General features: G+C 38.1%; 1 protein-coding gene across 4 annotated transcripts in view; it reads right to left on the bottom strand.

Annotated features, from left to right (window-relative positions):
- Window positions 1–18881, bottom strand: part of Adgrb3 (adhesion G protein-coupled receptor B3) — a 738549-nt gene that overhangs the window by 51121 nt on the left and 668547 nt on the right. For all 4 annotated transcript variants that reach the window (XM_028868115.2, XM_028868116.2, XM_028868112.1 and 1 more), the window contains 4 exons: window positions 7971–8121; window positions 5385–5454; window positions 2997–3063; window positions 620–705 (listed from right to left, as the gene is read on the bottom strand). In XM_028868115.2, coding sequence (XP_028723948.1) covers window positions 620–705; window positions 2997–3063; window positions 5385–5454; window positions 7971–8121 — 374 coding nt within the window. The remainder of the gene's footprint in view (window positions 1–619; window positions 706–2996; window positions 3064–5384; window positions 5455–7970; window positions 8122–18881) is intronic.

Below are 18881 nucleotides of genomic sequence, written 5' to 3'. Positions count from 1 at the left end.
GGGGTATTGCTGTAACCTAAAATGCTTCTATAAATCTATATAGGAAGTGCTTGTTGATATTGTAGTAACAGTAAAAATGGAGTAGTTGCTTTTATAGGTTTTGTAAATGGCTAAAGTCCACACATGAAAATTACAAATAATTGTTCTAGCAAATTATATTTTAAACGTAAAACTATATGACAAGAATAATGTTTGATAAGTACCTATTTTAAGTGAAGTTTTTTTGTTGCTTTGTTTTGTTTTTTCTGGTCTATATAATTAGCTAGAGAGGAAAAAACAAACAAACAAACCACTATTTCACTCTATTTAGTTTTACTTGTCCCAGTTGTGAGCAAAAGATTTTGGGTTTTGAAATCCCTTACCTCAGGACAACTATTTGGAGTCTAGAGTTAGTGTTTGATCTTAATAAATGGGCAAGAAATATGTACACCCACATCTTCTTAACAGTCTGATTTATTACTTCTGTTGAATATCGTGTTATACCAGAAAAACCTTAAACCAGACACACTAGTACATGAAGAGCAGAGTTCAGGGCACAGCCCCACATAAGTGACAACCTGGACCTGGACTACAGGATTTACTTGTAAAGAACCTTCAAAATCTACCAATGGCAGCTTACCCGGCTCTGTGTTTGAGCTTTTTATCTAGGATTCCATCTCTGGAAACAAGTTTATTAAATACCAAAATGCCAATCACCATGTTGACCTGTCAAATAGAAACAAAGTTGACCTTTCAATGATACTGAAGGGGATCAGGTCCTCATCTCTCCAGTAAACATGTCTTAACCCTCTATGGAGGCCTTGATTCTGAAGACTGATATGAATGACTTCTTAAAGGAGTAATAAGCAATTGGACAGTGGTAAGTGCCGCTAACATTTATACATCCACCAAACACATTTTATTTTCATGGTTTGCAGTTTAACACGGTAAAATTAACCTTCAAATGCCTAACTTTTAAAAGGGACCAAACCCCCAAATTAATCTGGTCTTATTCTTTTAGAGGAAACTTTGAATAAAATGATGGGCTAAATGAGTTTTATTCTATGCTTAAAAGCCAACGTATTTTAAATCTTCCAGTAAGGGGCTGGGCTGAGTCTAGGCAGGCAAAGGCACTTGGGATTTGCCACTGTCCCCAGCAGCGAAGACAGAATGGCTAGATGGTCATAGCAGCTATGCGACTGCTCTATCCCAGGGTCAGGGGCTTTCTGATACATTATATTCTCTAAGAAGGGAAAGCCTATTCAATCTCCAGAATCCATCAGGAGATGGAGACAGGCATTAATTCTTAAAATACACTCTCCTGAGCACTTATCAACATTTTTCAGACTTCCTTACTTTCACTTTTTTATTTGCATAATAGGGATGAATCAAAATCAGTAAGAAAATGTTCTTTTGAGTAAAATTGTGAGGCACATGAGTAGAAGGTGATGATGATGAATACCCATCCCCATGTGACAACCAAGAAAATCAAAGAAGAGAGTCTTTCTCTTTCACCTAACTTAGCCCTTTACCCTCTATGATCAGTGGGCTACAGACTCTCATGCAACTGTTCCTCCTCTGTTAAGAGAAGACTGAAATCTGTCCCATTGCTGATATGAGAAAGATCCAAAGCATGTCTGTTAGGCAGTGATTTAGGAGATGTCCCTCAGTGTCTGGGCAATACACCACTCATCCAGAGAACGCACATTGTACTTCATTTTTAAGTTCTATAGATTCTCTTAACTCACAACTTAAACATGAGAGGATTTATGACCAGTAGAGATACATTGTATTGGTGTTCCAATTATATGCATACTGGTCATTTCTTCACTATAGGGTTATATGTATGTTAACCTAGCAGCCTAGGAAATGAACTCAATTGATTTAACAAAAATCCAATGCAACAGACAAAAGTGTTCGCAATAGTTTCAAATTCCCTATGCTCTTTTGTAACAGTTATGGCTTCAGTGGTATGGTTTTGTTTTGTTTCTTTCTTGTGAATCATGGGCAGTTTTTGTTCCCTGTTACAGCTTAAAAGAACGAACAATCTTTAAAGGAAGAAGACTCAAATAGAGTTATTAAGGAAGACATTTCCAGCTTCCAAGTTATTGAATGAAGCACTCAAGGAAGTGAAGGGTAATTATCTAACTGATAGTCTAATTGAATAGTGATGTGAATCTTTATATTTAATATATCATTTCTTTCCTCCTTTATTTTCATCAGAATGATGTGTGAGTATAAGAGAGAAGTGGGGGTATAAGAGAGAGAGAGGGGGGGTTATAAGAGAGAGAGAGAGAGAGAGAGAGAATGGAAAGATGGTAGAAGATTCTGCATCTTATATTTTTTTAATTAGGGAAATAATTTGTTATTCTAAAAAGAAAATAATTAAATTCTTTGTACCTAACATCTATTGGTTGTTTTTAACTTGGAATAATACTGACCCATAGGGAATATAAAAAATGTCTGGAGATGTGGTAGGCAGAGGGAGGGATGCTACTGAACATACTAGAATACACAGAACAGACTGGAACAATGAAACATCCATTCTAAAATTTTTGTCTCATTGAGTTTGTGAAACTGACATGTACATATATATACATACAGATGGATAGATGATAGATAGGTAAAGACATTTGGGAGTGGCGTTCTTGAATAAATCTTCCTATTCATATGTAAAACATTATACAAAATAATACAGAGGTTCAATGATAATAAAGAATGGGATTTTATATATTGAAGAGGAGTAATTAATTGAAGTTCACTTGAGTTTCTTCACACATCTGAAATCACAGTAATAGGAATTCCACTCTCCCAAGTTTAATAATCTTTAGTACTTAAATATGAATATTTTAGAGTAATATAAGATAGAAAGCAATTGATATTGAAATTAAAGTAATAAGTAGTTGGACTTTAAAATTTCTCCCCACCAAACACTTCATCAAAATTGCCATTCTAAGTGAACCACTGCAATAATTCTTTTTTGCTAAGCAATCAAGTAAGTGAATTTCAGAGTTTACCAGGACAACAGCGGCTGCAGGTCCAACGAAGGCATACAGCAGTCCTCCTTCAAGAGACAGCCAGCAGCTAAAAATAGCATTAGATAAAACTAACAAAAATCAGTGATAAGCATCAGGCCACTGGATCGTGGTGCAAACAGCATTGGCTAGAATCTGACCTTGTAGTATTGGCGCCTTTCCAAGATTTATAACTTAAACCTTAGAAGCTGTAGGAACACTAGAATTAGAGCATTTCATGGGGGAAGAAACACTACATACCCCTCACCACTGGGCTTTACCTGGAGGCAGTTAAAATGTTTTAGACAAATTATTTGTATATTGCAATTTCTTCTTTTGTTTTCATGGCAAAGAGATGATCACAAGAAATGTTGATTTACCTCCCTGGCTGACCCCTTCAGAGGGACTTTAAAACAGTCACCGTGTCTAGAAAGTCTTCCTTGAGGTCACTGAGATACTGGGAGAAAGTAACTTAAAAGCCGGCTTTTTGGAACCTAGTGTGTATGGTGAGACACTTGGTGAAGCCTTGGTGCAGGAAGGAGGGGATTGCACTTGCCTCAACTGAATGTGCCAGGCTCCCCATGGATGACCTTGCCTTGGAGGAGGTGGGAATGGGGGGTGGTTTGGGGGGAAGGCTGGAGGGCAGGAGGAGGGAGAACAGGGAAATCTGTGGTTGATATGTAAAATGAAGAGAAAAATCTCTCTTAAAAAATTTAAAAAAAAAGATATCAAGGCAAGAAATGGATAACTCAGATTTGTGTGTGTTTTTTCCCTTTGATTTTACTGTTGTCCAGACTACCAAGAAATTCACGGGAGTAAGATTGTGAATTAGAATGAGTGCAGCTGTGTTTGTTCCACGGACTAACTTCACCAAGAGATGGAGGTTTGCACTGATGGGGCTATGGAATTCTTTCCAGTAAAAATGCTCATTCTCTGAATCAAAAGGAAATGAAGCGGCCAGAGGGCACAGCACTGCTGTGTGCAGATGGAGCATGGGATGCCCTCAGTCCGGGAGAGCGATGAGGAAAGCGTGAGGGGCCGGACCTCACTACTGGTGAGCAGCCATGCCGTTGCTTCACGGACTGTGCTTGTCCCTCCCACCATCCCAGTGCATGTAACCAGTGAGCTGCCTTCAATAGTTAGACCATGGGGCAGTGACTGTACTGTGGTTTGTCTAACCATGACCTGCTCTATAATTGTTGAGGGCATGGTTCCATAATGAACGTATTTGCCAAGACTCAGAACATAGTACATTTAAGAGCATCAGTGTGACTCTCTGAGTTACACCTTAATTAAAATTCTAATCTATTAGTTATATATACATGCAGAAACATTAGTATGCACATTTACAAATGTGTGCATTTGTTTGAAGATAAACATGGCTTGGTATGCCTTTGAACTTAGGAACCATAAATACCAGTAAGGTGTTTTATAAATCCTTGATTTACACCTAAATAGTTACTTTAATAGAGAAAGTAATAACTTAAAGCAGTTGTTCTATAGTAAATAAGAGTCCTCAAATAAACACTTAGGACTTTCTTTCAGTGATATTGATTGAATAAAAAAAAGAATTCCAAAACTAGGAGTTTTCCCAGCTCTAAGTAGAAGTCTTTGTGATGGGCAGGTGAAATGATGTCCTTTTATATACTTTTAATTTGGTGAGTACAACATGTGGCCTGATTATCAGTAATTCCTAACTTAAACCTGGAAACAATTACAGAATGTCACATTGTGATGTTTATCTATTTAATAATGTGCATACTTTCCATTTCTCAATTATATACTCAATATGAAAACTGGTGTAGGAAACGGTGAAAGTGTATTGCTTCAAATTAGAAATAGTAAAGTTAATCTTTGCTAGAAATTGCTTCATGGACTTTGTGAGCATCACAGGCATAAGATGGGCCATCATACCCCTTTCTAATTTCTTCTATAGCCTAGGCATCTTCTAATATGGAAGCTGGCTCTTGACTAATCAATTGCAATGCGTCACCATAAAACAGCAACAAAACCTGAAGTAATAATAGCTGATGATAATAGATACAGACATCAGTGATATTTGAAGCTGAGGGAAGAGTCACATCCTAAAACATAGCAGAAAAATAGCATCAAGATTTTACTGATTCTAACAGAGAGTACTTAAGTTTTGACATGTATAGTACATACTGATGTATCTTTAAAGGAAAATATACTGGTCTTAGGAAGAACTGGAAACAGAAGCAAGGATTCTGAATAGCTGCATTGCCTTCCTTACTTCTGTGCCTATAAGCCACCCTCTAGCATTGTTAATGTCTCAGTGATAAAGTGAATGACATCCATAGGCAAGACAAATAAAACCTGTATGGTAACTTCCTTAATTATCAACACGGTTAGCACCATAGACAGACTTACTAGTGATCCGTGCCATATCCTTTCGTCCTGGTGAAGCCCACAGATGTGGCTACGACTAAAGCTGGCAGTCCTGCAAGGAAAGCAAGGTGACATCTCATACTCAGTGACAGACAGTGCGGACACTCGCCCAGGATGAGCCTGGACAAACTCCAAATACTCAGATCCCAGCAACTCTGGTGGGAAGAGTCACCTCCCAAGGCATGCTTGTATCACAAACTTTCAAGTGCAAAACTACAAGGTCAGGTGGATTTTTCTGACGGGGTGCTCTGCCCTGCTGTTGCTAGGTTACCACTGCATCTCACCTGGTTTTCAAGAGAAGCAATAACACAGATTTAGGATATCTTTTAAGTCATCCCCCCCCCCAGGGGTTTGCAGTATATAATGGAAATGTATAGTTATAAAACCGGAAAGGCAGAAAACTGGATGCCCTGGTGTGATGGACTGTTGGAAGAGTGGAATGTTCAGCTGGCCACATATTGACCATACCAAGTCCAACTTATAATTAGACCCCAAAAGTAATTTTTTCACTTAACACGTTCTTTTCAACTTACTTATAACAATAAGGATGTAGGAATAGAGAACTCAATTACCTGAAAATCCAAACCAATTCTTAAGATTTCCTTTACTGCACATATAAACATATTTGGACATGCAGCATTTCTAAGAAGAACATGCTTGCTTTCTTTATTAAAACGAAGCCCCTCAGTTAATCATCCCCTTGTCATGCCCCTCTGCCTGTCATCTTTCTTCTTATCTCCCACACTTCTTGCTATTTTCTTTCTCCTGGGAATCTACTGATAGTCTGTACATTCACCAGCTTTAAAGACAAGAACGGTGAAGAGCACACCAAGGGAAGTCACCACGTTTTAAAATAAAGACTGAGAGCTATACATTCATAACATAAATTATACATAGGCACTCTTTGTCTCTTCCCCCTCCCGAGGTCCTTCATCCTACATTCCATTTGCTGACTGAATATTTTGATTGAATGGATGGAGTTCATTAGAAATAAACACACAAACATGGATACCCTAAATAACACCTAAGGAATTAATAATCTTTATTTCATATAAATTGGATTTCCTTTGTTTTCCAAATTGATTGTGGTGTGCTTCTCTCCACTGATATTATATATAACTCTTTGCCTACTCAGAGAATGTTGATATTACCTATAACTTTGGAGATGAACTGCAAACCCTTTCTTCAAAATCTTTAACAACAATATTAAATAAGGTAGCTATTGGTTACTGGCAAGGAACTCATCACTCTTTAAGAAAGAGCTTCCTGCACTTGTACTCTTTTCCTTCGATCTATGGTCCTAATTCACAACAAAAGTGTTCCTTGGTTCAATACTGCCATCATTTTAGAAGATCTTTGTCATGGAATCTAGACAAAAATCTTACAAAACTCTAAGTAGAACATATTCTTCAATTTCCCATTTGCTTCTACAAAGAGTCCTAATACATCAACTAAGTATGGATACACTCCTGCTGAATGCTGGCAGATAATCTTTAAGTGGTTTTGATCCTGTGTTTCAGGATGAATTGTTCTGGTCTTGTAGTAACTTCACTAGCTCAGAATTGCCCAGGTTCCTTTTAAAAACCTGTTCTCATCATCTGATGCATGTGTGTATGTGTACATGTATGTCTCTGTATATACTCATGTAGAGTTATCCCATTATGGGGATTTAATTTAATTTTATTTATTTATTTATTTATTTGGTTTTTCGAGACAGGGTTTCTCTGTGTATCTTTGCGTCTTTCCTGGATCTTGCTCTATAGACCTAGGCTGGCCTCAAACTCACAAAGATCCGCCTGGCTCTGCCTCCCGAGTGCTGGGATTAAAGGCGTGCGCCACCACCGCCCGGCCCATTATGGGGATTTTAAAACTCAAAGGCAAACATCAGAAATATCTGTGTGTTTTCTAAAACTAGCTTTTAAAAAATTAACTATGCTTTCATTCAAACTAGTCCCATGAAATCACTGATCATTGAGATGTCTCTGCCATGAAGCAATTGGAAAGGTTTCCCAATGATGGGCAATGAATGAATGAATTCCTAGTTTGGCAGAGATTGTACATGTCTACTTTTGAGAAACTCCTTAAGGACATGTGAAGTTTCCTTGCCTCACTGAGGGTCCACTCCTCCTCCCCTATGCTTCATTTTTTAACAGTCTGGAGATTTTTTGGGGGGGGGAAATAGAACACTTAGAGGTTACCTAGGGTTTATTATATAACCTGTGGATAACATGATTTGGGTGCCCAAACAATTCAAAGCATTTTGCATTTTCAGAAAACATCAGTAGGGAACACATTGTCTTTCCAACTTTAGGTAGCTCAGGTCTCAAGGTATACCATGAAGGTACACTGAGTGTTAGTTTACTAGCTAAAACTTTGCTAATTAATTATTCCCTTATAAAGTTCCAAATGACCCCATGGCTGTTTTCAAAATGGCTACTCTCATGTATTTCATCTTCATGTTTCAAGTTAGACACCTTAGTAACCTGGGTACAGTCTCTTTTTAAACTTTTATGATGTTATTCTCAGTGTCATAGTGATGAAGCATAAAAAGTATATTAATATGCTTACCCCATCCAAGGCACAGAAAGCGTTTCCTTATAAGCCGTGTCCTGATCTTCCCAGTTACAGCCATATATGACTGCCACGCTTCTGTCAAAACCCAACAGAATGAAGCCAGGAAGAAAAAATGCAGGAATGCAGTGGTGGTCGTACAGATGCTCTGTGGAGGCAGAAGGAAACATACGCTCAGCCTGGGCAGGAACCTCCGTTTCAGGGAACTGGGCTTTTCTCTTCCTCCCCTCCTGTCCTCTCTTCTCCTTTGTTCTCAAATGAGAGGAGAGCCCACTATGTAGTCCACACAGCCTTTGGCTTGCCATCCTCCTGCCTCAGCCCCCTGAGTTCTATGGCTACAGGGATCTGTTACTACTTCCCACTTGAAGAGGTAAACTTCTGATGGACTTTTACTTCGCATAAAAGTCCTCAGTGCCAGAGAAACTATTTACAGAAATTAGAAACCGTACTGTCTCTAGTCTCTATCCTTCATACAATATGTGCAACACAAAAATACATGCCCTAATTCCATTTGTGTTCTCAGTTTCTTTAATGAGGAGAACCCACACTGTGCATTTCAACTCAAGGAAAATTAAAATTACTGCTTCAGTTGATTTTTTTAAACAAAATTATGGAAATGGTCCTTTCTTTAAGTTGCAGACACCATGTATAATTGTTTTGGCTACATTCTTTATCTCTCTTATTTAACCAACGATGATGATAATGATTCTTCTTCTTCTTCTTCTTCTTCTTCTTCTTCTTCTTCTTCTTCTTCTTCTTCTTCTTCTTTTTCTTCATGTTATATCTGTGTTGATATGAAGATTATACTGGCAAGCTCAAAAGCTTTCCAAAAGAAAGGAAAAACAACTTTGCTTTTACATGTGTGTGATACCCAAGTTATAACAGCAAAATACAACATAAGGTTTGGCCAATAGTCTACAGCAAAGGTGGGGTGCATTGTGAAGTATTTAATAGTCGCATTTGATGTTACTACATTGCCCTGCCCGTCTTAATCACGTAATTCTGAAAAGCTAATTGAGTCACTGGCAGTACACAGCTATGATTTCATAGATATTTTTCTTCCTGCAATCTAATCATCCTAAATGTGAGGCCATTAGCCGTGCCTTGCGTGCAAATGACCGGCGGCTTCATTTTAGTAAAGGCTGCTACTTATTTCCCCATTGGTATGACTTCTTTGTGTACATCTTGTAATACAACTCCTCATAAACCAGAACCAGCAACAGAATCAATTTCTTCCTTCGTCAGTCAGCCTTTCCAGAAATTGAAAAGAGACAAAAAAATTAAAGACGTTAGGGTGCTAATTAGATATTAGCAGGCTTGAAGGCACTAGAGCTGGACTCCTCCCTCATAATCACCGGAGTATAAAACAAAAGTCAGGAAATGCAGGAGTCTAGCCCTGATTGGAAGATGCCAATCTGACCCATATTTCTGTCTCAGGGAGGAGATCTGATGTCTTGAACTGCCTAACTGACAACTGGTTCCACGGAGTCCTGCCTGTATCAAAGACAAACTGTCACTCCCTTCTTTAAGAGTCAGTACAAATGGGCCTGTAATCAGTGGGCAGGAAAGCACCCCTCAGGAAAGCTGTCTGTTCCAAAGATTTTTTAAGAATCATATAAAGCACACACTAGTTTTTGTTGTTGTTGTTCACATGTTATATTTGCCAAGTTGTAATAGCATAATTTGTAAATGACAACTTTCATAAAGAGCAATTTTCAAGGGACTGCCATTATTTTCCATAAATGTTGTCAGTTTCCACAGGCATCATTATTCTGGTGTGTGATTGTTAGGATTCCTTAATCTCTTCTCCTCATACACTGCACACTTTACTTCAACAACCCCTATAGATCAGTTCTCTAAGTCTTCTCAGTACTAAGGCTTTTCTCACTGATAAGCCTCCAACTTGAATGATCTCTTTCAGGTTCTTATGTTGACACTTTTTCAATCATTGCAATCACCTGATCCACCACAATGACTTGGGGTCACAAAGCCCTTTCTTTGCTCTCTTAGTCTGCTCTTAACTCCCACGATCTTCCGGTCCTCATACATCACAGTTCCAAATTTAAGACTCACTAGCCCCTCAAGTTCATCATCACAATTTGCTTGACCTGCCTTGCCAAACTCGGCTCTGCTCTTGAACGGCCACAGCTGACGAGCGCTATTATTATATTACAAGACTCAAAAGCAAATTCAATTTAGTAAATTGAACTCTGTTTTTACTACTCATTTTTCTTGATGGGTAGCCTTTATCCCCAGTTCTTAGGAACAGTAGAAAATATTTTCTGGAGGCAACTGATGAAAACATATTACTTGTAGTGAACCAGAAGCTACAAGCAATTGTAGAAAAAAAAAATCAAAAGTAGAAGAAGTCAGATTGAAGGTAGATAGCTCAGCCCTGTGCTGGGCATTTGGATAAGGACAACACAGAAAGAAAAAGTGTGACAATATGTAAATGTCATGGGAGTTCTAAAATAGGTTCAATAGTAATTCTTAAACAAAACAATAAAGAAATCGAAAGAAAGACAGCTGTAGCATGAATCTTAAAGAGTCTTATTAATAAAAAACAAACCTGGAGCCAGGTATTGGGGTGAATGTTGGAAGACCAGAGAAGCAGAACAAGCCACAGCCTCCTCACCTCACCAATTCCTCAGCTGATCTGTTTCCTCAGACTGGAAGCCTCTCAGTCCTCATCCAGAATGAATCTCAGCTGAACTGTTGCTCAAAAGCCTAAAAGCTTAACCAGCTCTAGTTCCTGGTCCTCACACCTTATATACTTTTCTCCTTTCTGCCATCACTTCCTGGGATTAAAGGCATGAGTCACCATGCCTGGTTGTTTCCAGTGTGGCTTTTTGAATTCACAGAGATCCAGATGGATCTCTGCCTCTGGAATGCTAGGATTAAAGGTGTGTGCTACCACTGCCTAACCTCTATGTTTAATATTATAGCTGTTCTGTTCTCTGACCCCCAGATAGGTTTATTGGGGTGCACAATATATCAACCACAGACAGCATTTATGGAAATATTATGGAAGAATTCTTCAGAACTGAATACAATCTTAGCTAGAGGGTAGATTAAACAGGAAAGACACACACACACACACATACACACACACACACACACACACACACACACACACACACACACACACAAATACACATTCCTAGATGCACTGCCGTAAAATTTGTTAACATCTGGAATAAGACTAAAATTCCAAAGTGGTCAGAATTTAAAGAACAGTAACTCACAAAGGAATAAGAATCAGAGTGATATTAAATTTCTTGTGAGGCATGCAGGATCCAAGAAGACAAGTGAAAAAATGTCCTTGTTCTAATGGAAGAGAACTTTGAAGTTCGAATTCTATACCTAGGCAAACTATTATCCAAGTGACAGGCAGAAATATATTTTTAGAATTGAAAGGCACTTTGAAGTTGATTATTTTAAGGTTCTCTCTAAAAGAATTGCTGGACAATAAAAACCACCAATAAGAACTTCAAGAGGAAGAAATGGGCTAAGTGACAGACAGCAAACAAAAGCAATAAAATATATTGAATCTAAATAAAATTTTATCTACTATATTTTGTTTATTCTTAAAAATACAGCTACCTAGATAAAGAATTCAAAATAATACCAGCAAGGGCCAAAAGGGAAGAGACATGAGGGCTGCAAGGGAACATGGGAAAATAAAACAGGCCAAGCCTCCTTTTCTCTTCTGGAATATTAGAGAGACTGAGTGACATACAACAGATATATTTGAACACTTATGATAACCCGGTTAAATTAAGGTAATCATTATAAAGTAGAAAGAATGCAGTTGTAAGTAAGTAAAGAAAAATAAAACTAAGAGACATCAATTCAATTAAAGATAAGGAAAAAGGGAAGAAACAGAATCAGGATAATAGGGAAAATTTTTCTAAATAATATAAATCACAATCACTTTAAACTCATTAATAAAAAGTAAACAAACAAATAAACACACAAACAAAAAAAACAAACCAATCTTTCATACTCTATTTAAAAAATCCATTTCTGCAATGGTTTTGTGAAAAAGTCCCAAAACCACTGACACAGGAAGATGGAAATTAAGAGGTAGAAAGACCTATATCAATCAAATGCTAATAATATCCAGAAAGCAGATGTGACAGTGATCCCATCAGATAAAAAACATTAAGCGAGGTGAAGAGGGGCTTTTCCGTGCTGGTGTAAGGAGCGAGCAGTGACAAGTGTTTACAAGTCACACAGCTTCCGGAACAGTAATGACTGTTCACGAAACAAAAATTGAGGTGGCCAGAAGGAAAGCTGAGTATAAAAAAGGACTTGGGACCCAGCTGTCAGTCGCAGACAAGTGCAGGATAGAGTAAGTGCAGGGTAGTATGGGTCCTCATGATCACTGGGTCCTCACAACCGCTACCCTTCTCAGAGTCCAGTGCTGCTCTTTATTGTTGTTATGATATGGTCTCACTTCCTATGTTATTGATAAAGGACAGACCACCTCTTCATACTCTCCATACCTCCAGTCTGAAGCTCCTCCCTAGCCCAAAGCACATGTTCCCCTTCCATTACACAATGCAAGAGGGTAAGCAGGCATTTCAGCTCTGCAGCCACACACTGCCTGTTTCAATTACTGAAGTTTCTGGGCTGCTTTTTCTCTCACTGAAAATTAAGGCTAAGAAAATCCACCTCATAAAATGGCTGTAACAGTTAAATGACGTCATACAAGCTGGGTGTGATGGTGGATGCCTTTAATTCAATCACTCAGGAAGCAGAGGCAGGCAGATCTCTGAGTTTGAGGCCAGTCTGGTCTACAGAGCAAGTTGCAGAACAGGCAGGGCTACACAGAGAAACCCTTTCTCAAAGCAAACAAACAAACAAATCAACAAACAAACCCAACATCATACATGTAGAAAATATGATTCAGAGCAAGTATTCTTTTGGGGGAAAGGGTGAATTTTAAATTACCGTATCATGAAATGTAGTAAAGCTTAATACATTCTACAAGTCTATATGCTTATTGACTTATTGATGACAGAAGACACATGACATATTGTAAATGAATTCACCATATAACTAGACACGCCAAAATGTAGAGCATTGCGTGCTTGTCAGTCACTACTGTCCATCCAAGGGTAACCACTATTCTGATTTTTTATCATCAGAAACAGTGCTTATACTTAATTACATATAGGTCAACTTTAAAGTCTCCTTTAGATAGCTTGTTTGTATAACATCTTCCCCTATAAATAAATGTGTTGAAAGATCTCTTTTAAGCCAACTAAAGCTCCTTTTTGTTATTTTTGTTTTCCCTTAGTTTCCAATTGTGGTCAAATTTCTTGAAATGTTAAGCTACACATCAGTTTCCTTATGACTCTCTCCTATCCTTGATGTCTGGAATCTCCTTCAATTCTTCTTCCACAAAAATTCTGATTTCCAATGCTAATGAATAGAATTTTTAAAACATTGAAACTTGAACTATGATTTTTGAAACTATGGTCTTAAATGCTTCTGTATCTTGAAAGCTCTAGAATACCATAAGTCATCTAATTAAAGCTCTCAATGAGTGACTTATTTGCTCTTGAGTTAGTTTTGGAAATTTGTGTTTTCCAAGGGAGTTATCCATGCCACGTGAATTTCAATTCTTTTATTACAACTTAAACCATTTCATTTCTAATGTTGCTTACTCATGGTTTTTCTTTCTTTCCTTCTTATTTATTTATTTTTTGAAACAGGATTTCCCTGAACTAGTTTTCATCTTCTGAGTATTGGGAGCACAAGGCAGGCTTGCTTTTTTTATTTCTTTGAGATTTATTAGGAAGTCTATTTTTACCATTTTTTTCAATCCTTAATTATTGGTTAGCTTTACTTTGAAAAATATTATACAGTTCCAGAGGTGAGTTTCTTAGTGTGAAATAGAATTTTTTATTGCTTTTTACTTGGAAAGGTTTTCAAGAGTCTAATAAGATTTCCCCATTCCTACCACTTAAATGCGAAAAAGAAATTAAGCAATGCTATACATTTAGCTTGTAGATACTTTAAAAATAAAAAATGAGCCTTTTAAAGAGAGATACAAAATGCAAAAATTACATGAAATATAGAATACAGAGAAACTTGGTTTTGCTAAAATATAAAGAAAAAAACAAGAATAATGGACTGAAGTGTTTCAGCATAATGTTTGAAATTCAGAAAAAGTGGTAGCATCTACAGACCACATCTATAGGATATACTGTATTCTATAACATTTTAGTGCATGAGCCAAATTATTTAGTTATTTATGTAGTTTCATGGATTAACCTACTGGTTTTTTTTTTGTTGTTGTTGTTGTTTTGTTTACAAAAACTTAATTAGTCCAATAGCCCATTTCTTAATTGGACTGTTGGGCATTTTGATGTCTAATTTCTTGAGTTCTTTATATATTCTGGATATCAGTCCTCTGTCAGATGTGGGGTTGTTGAAGACCTTTTCTCATCTGCAGGCTGTTGTTTTGCCTTGTTGTCCATATCTTTTGCTCTACAAAAGCTTCTCAGTTTCAAGAGGTCCCATTGATTGATTGTTTCTCTCAGTGTCTGTGCTACTGGTGTTATATTTAGGAAGTGATCTCCTATGCCAGTGTGTTCAAGGCTACTTCCTACTTTCTCTTCTAGCAGGTTCAGAGTAACTGGATTTATGTTGAGGTCTTTGATCCACTTGGACTTAAGTTTTGTGCACGGTGACAGATATGGATCTATTTGCAGCCTTCTACACGTTGATATCCAGTTATGCCAGCACCATTTGTTGAAGATGCTTTCTTTTTTTCATTGTACACTTTTGGCTTCTTTGTCAAAAATTATATGTTCATAGGTGTGTGGATTAATGTCAGCGTCTTCAATTCGATTCCATTGGTCCACATGTTGGTTTTTATGCCAGTACCAAGCTGTTTTTATTACTGTAGCTCTATAGTAGAGCTTGAGGTCAGGGATCGTGATGCCTCCTGAGAATTCTCAACAGAGGAAGCTCAAATGACTGAAAGACATCTAAGAAATTGCTCAACATCCCTAATCATCAGGGAAATGCAAATCAAAACGACTCTGAGATACCATCTTACACCTGTCAGAATGGCTAAGATCAAAATCACTGAAGACGGCTTATGCTGGAGAGTTATGTGGAACTAGGGGAACTCCCCTCCACTGCTGGTGGGAATGCAAGCTTGTACAACCACTTTGGAAATCAATATGGTGCTTTCTTAGAAAATTGGGAATCAATCTCCCCGAAGATCCAGCTATACCACTCTTGGGCATATACCCAAGGAATGCTCAATCATACCACAAGGGCACTTATTCAGCTATGTTCATATCAGCATTGTTTGTAATAGCCAGAACCTGGAAACAACCTCGATGCCCTTCAACTGAAGAATGGATAAATAAAAGGTGGTGCATATACACAATGGAATACTACTCAGCAGAGAAAAACAATGACATCATGAGGTTTGCAGGGAAATAGATGGATCTAGAAAAAATTATCCTGTGTGAAGTAACCCAGACTCAGAAAGACAAATATGGTATGTACTCACTCATAGGAGGATACTAGATGTAAAACAAAGATGACTAGACTGCTACTCACAACTCCAGGGAGGCTACTTAGAAAACAGGACCCCAAGAAAGACACAGGGATCGCTCAATGACAGAGAAATGGATGAGATCTACATGAACAACCTGGACGTGAGTAGGAGTAATGAAGGTCAAGGGTCAAGGGAAAGAGAGCTTAGGGGAGTAGGAGATCCCAGCTGGATCAAGAACAGAGAGAGAACAAGGAATAGGAGACCATAATAAATGAAGACCACATGAGAATAGGAAGAAGAAAAGTGCTAGAGAGGTCCACAGAAATCCACAAAGATACCTCCACAATAGACTACTGGCAATGGTCGAGAGACATCCCAGACTGACCTACTCTGGTGATAGGATGGCCAAACACCCTAATTGTCGTGCTAGAAACCCCATCCAATGACTGAGGGAAGTGGATGCAGAGATCCATGGCCAGGCCCCAGGTGGAGCTCCAGGAATCCAATTGGCGAGAAAGAGGAGGGTTTGTATGAGCGAGAATTGTTGAGACCAAGATTGGAAAAAGCACAGGGACAAATAGCCAAATGAATGGAAACACATGAACTATGAACCAATAGCTGAGGAGCCCCCAACTGGATCAGGCCCTCTGGATAAGTGAGACAGTTGATTAACTTTATCTGTTTGGGAGGCATCCAGGCACTGGGATCGGGACCTCTCCTTAGTGCATGAGCTGGCTGTTTGGAACCTGGGGCTTATACAGGGACACTTGGCTCAGCATGGGAGGAGGGGACTGGACCTGCCTGGACTGAAACTCAATCCTCGGGGGAGTCTTTGCCCTGGAGGAGATGGGGATGGGGGGTGGGCTGGGGGAAAGGCAGGGAGGGGCGGGGGGAGGGGGAGAAAAAGGGAATCCATGGCTGATATGTAAAATTAAATTAAATTATATAATTTTAAAAAAAGATGAAAAAAAAAAGAAAAAACTTAATTAAAATGACATCTGTTATGAGACTCACATATGTGGGACATGAACATTGTAATCTTGGAATACAGGCCATTCCTTGACAGCATGAGGAGACATCCTTACTAGTCATCAAAACAAGTTTGAAGGTAGCTTTTTTTTTTTTTTAAGTTTGGACTCTAATAAATGTGGATTTACATTTTCAGAAGATGTTAGTTCTTGTAATCTAAAAATAAATTATGGTGAGGATAAATAAGATAATGGATAAAAGAGGCTTTAAACAAAGGTAATATATACTCAATGAGTGTGAGTTTGCTTAATAATTATGTCACATTAGGAGCTTAGTCAATTGTATGAATTTTTCATTGGTAAAACAAACACATCTGAAGATATTTGACTACCTTCTAATGGATGATGGGAAACCTAACTTATCAGAAACCTTTCCATCTTCAACACTGATTTTGTAGTAGCACTGAAATGGGAAGATCTGCCACAGGAGGCAGTGGGGCTCTGAGAAATGGCATAACTAAGATACCTAGGTCAGAAAAGAAGAATGATACGCTCTTTTGACCACCATGTACTTCCCTGTATGCCAAAGAACTCCGAGTATGCTAATGTTGACTCCCTGCTAAGTAATACATTTGAAGTCACTCCAAAATATTTTTCACATACAGTGACTATAGCTGGTAAATGTGTATCAATGTAGAAATGATTATCATCCAAATCATCATTAAAGAAAACAGATAAATGTGCCATTTTCAAGTGTATTTTTGTTGTTGTATAGATGCCACCAACAAATATCCTTTGAGGTCACCTGGAGAGAGGACCTAATCATAATGGCATAATTCATAAAATCCAATAGGAAAAAAGGTCCACTATTTCATAAAATTAAATGGAAACTATTACATGAGGAATCCAAACAGAAACTTCAATATTAATGTCATGGTATCTAATTTCTCTTATTCCATAATTGCTGTAACATGTAACATACTGATCACACTATTATTTTTAGGCATTTAACAATACTTCTCCTTGACCCAAATACTTAGCTCGGGTCTTGTACATCCTCTTTGAAGTAATGGGAAGCATTAGCGGAAGAGCTACGATGAGCTCTAGTTCTCGCTTGTGAGATTTTGTTCACCAGTAAGTGGAGCTTGAAGAGTTAAGGGCAAAGGCAATTGGTTCTTGAGTTCATAGTCAGCCTAGGCTACCTTGTGAAACTTTGTCTAAACAAAACAGAACAAAGAACATAGAATGAAACAAAAACAAACAAAAATGAGAAATCGCCCAGAGCTATACCGAAGAAACAACATAATATCTCCCACCACTTTCTTTATGAAATTTGAAGGACATTATTTTCTGCATAATCAAGAACTCTGCCAGAAGACAAACTCTAAATGTATAAAATTGAAAAGATAGTGAAATATAACACAAAATAATTAGATGAATGAATTATAAAAGCGGTGTTAATTATGAGAATCTTTAATATCTTATTTGCTAGTTATGAATTTCATATGAAATAAGGCAGTGGTATTAAAAAATAGATGCCAGATAGGTGTGAGCAGAGAGTAAAACCTGTTCCATAGATGTCAAAATACCTCAGATGGTAGAAGGACAGAACCGACTTCCACAAATTGTCAACTAACCTTCACACATGTGCTACAGCACACACACACAACAAATAAATGTAAATATATATATTTACATATATATGTATATGTGTGTGTGTGTGTCTTGAAAGCATTTACAGTTGTTTTCAGCTTGTAGTGCACACAGCAAACAAAATGGCAGCACAGTTGCTGCGATACCCAGGCTTTGAAAATGCTTCTTGGATGACTTATAAAGGAGAAGAACATTTTTACTGTCAAGAAGACATTTATACTGTTCATCATGTTTTCTCAAGGGTCCTGCTGGAATGTGGAGTGAAACTACGTTTTGGAGTGGGGGAGAAAAGAGCCTATGTTTTAGCAGCACACTAGTATTTTTTGACCTCGATGTACGCTCCTCTCACTGGGATCTCTAAAAATGCATGAGTGCGTTAGTTCCATTGCCGGGCTTCAGACCGTTGCCTTCTGACTGGGGTTCAACTTAAGCAACAGAATTCCTAAGGCTCCCAGGTGACCCTAATGGGCATCCAGGGCACCGAGTCAGCAGTTCAGTCATAGACTGACTTTTGGCGACAGAAGCTGCCAAATGTCTGATCTTCCACTAAGTATCCAGCGTCTCACAGCTGCCTTCATTTACCTGTACAAAGTAAAGAAAATATCTACGATGGACAGTTAACTGTATCACTGCAAACTTCTGAGAGGTTGGCAGAATCTCAATACTATTAGTAATAGGTACCATGCATCTTCTCGGTTTTCTTATAGTACCTTGCCTGGATGCAATTCTGACGTTACCCTAGAAAGATTAATAGAAATG

This window comes from Peromyscus leucopus, chromosome 16_21 (genome assembly GCF_004664715.2).
Source record: "Peromyscus leucopus breed LL Stock chromosome 16_21, UCI_PerLeu_2.1, whole genome shotgun sequence".
In the NCBI taxonomy this organism is placed as follows: Eukaryota; Metazoa; Chordata; class Mammalia; order Rodentia; family Cricetidae; genus Peromyscus; species Peromyscus leucopus.
This window is presented reverse-complemented; position numbering and strand designations above follow the sequence as displayed.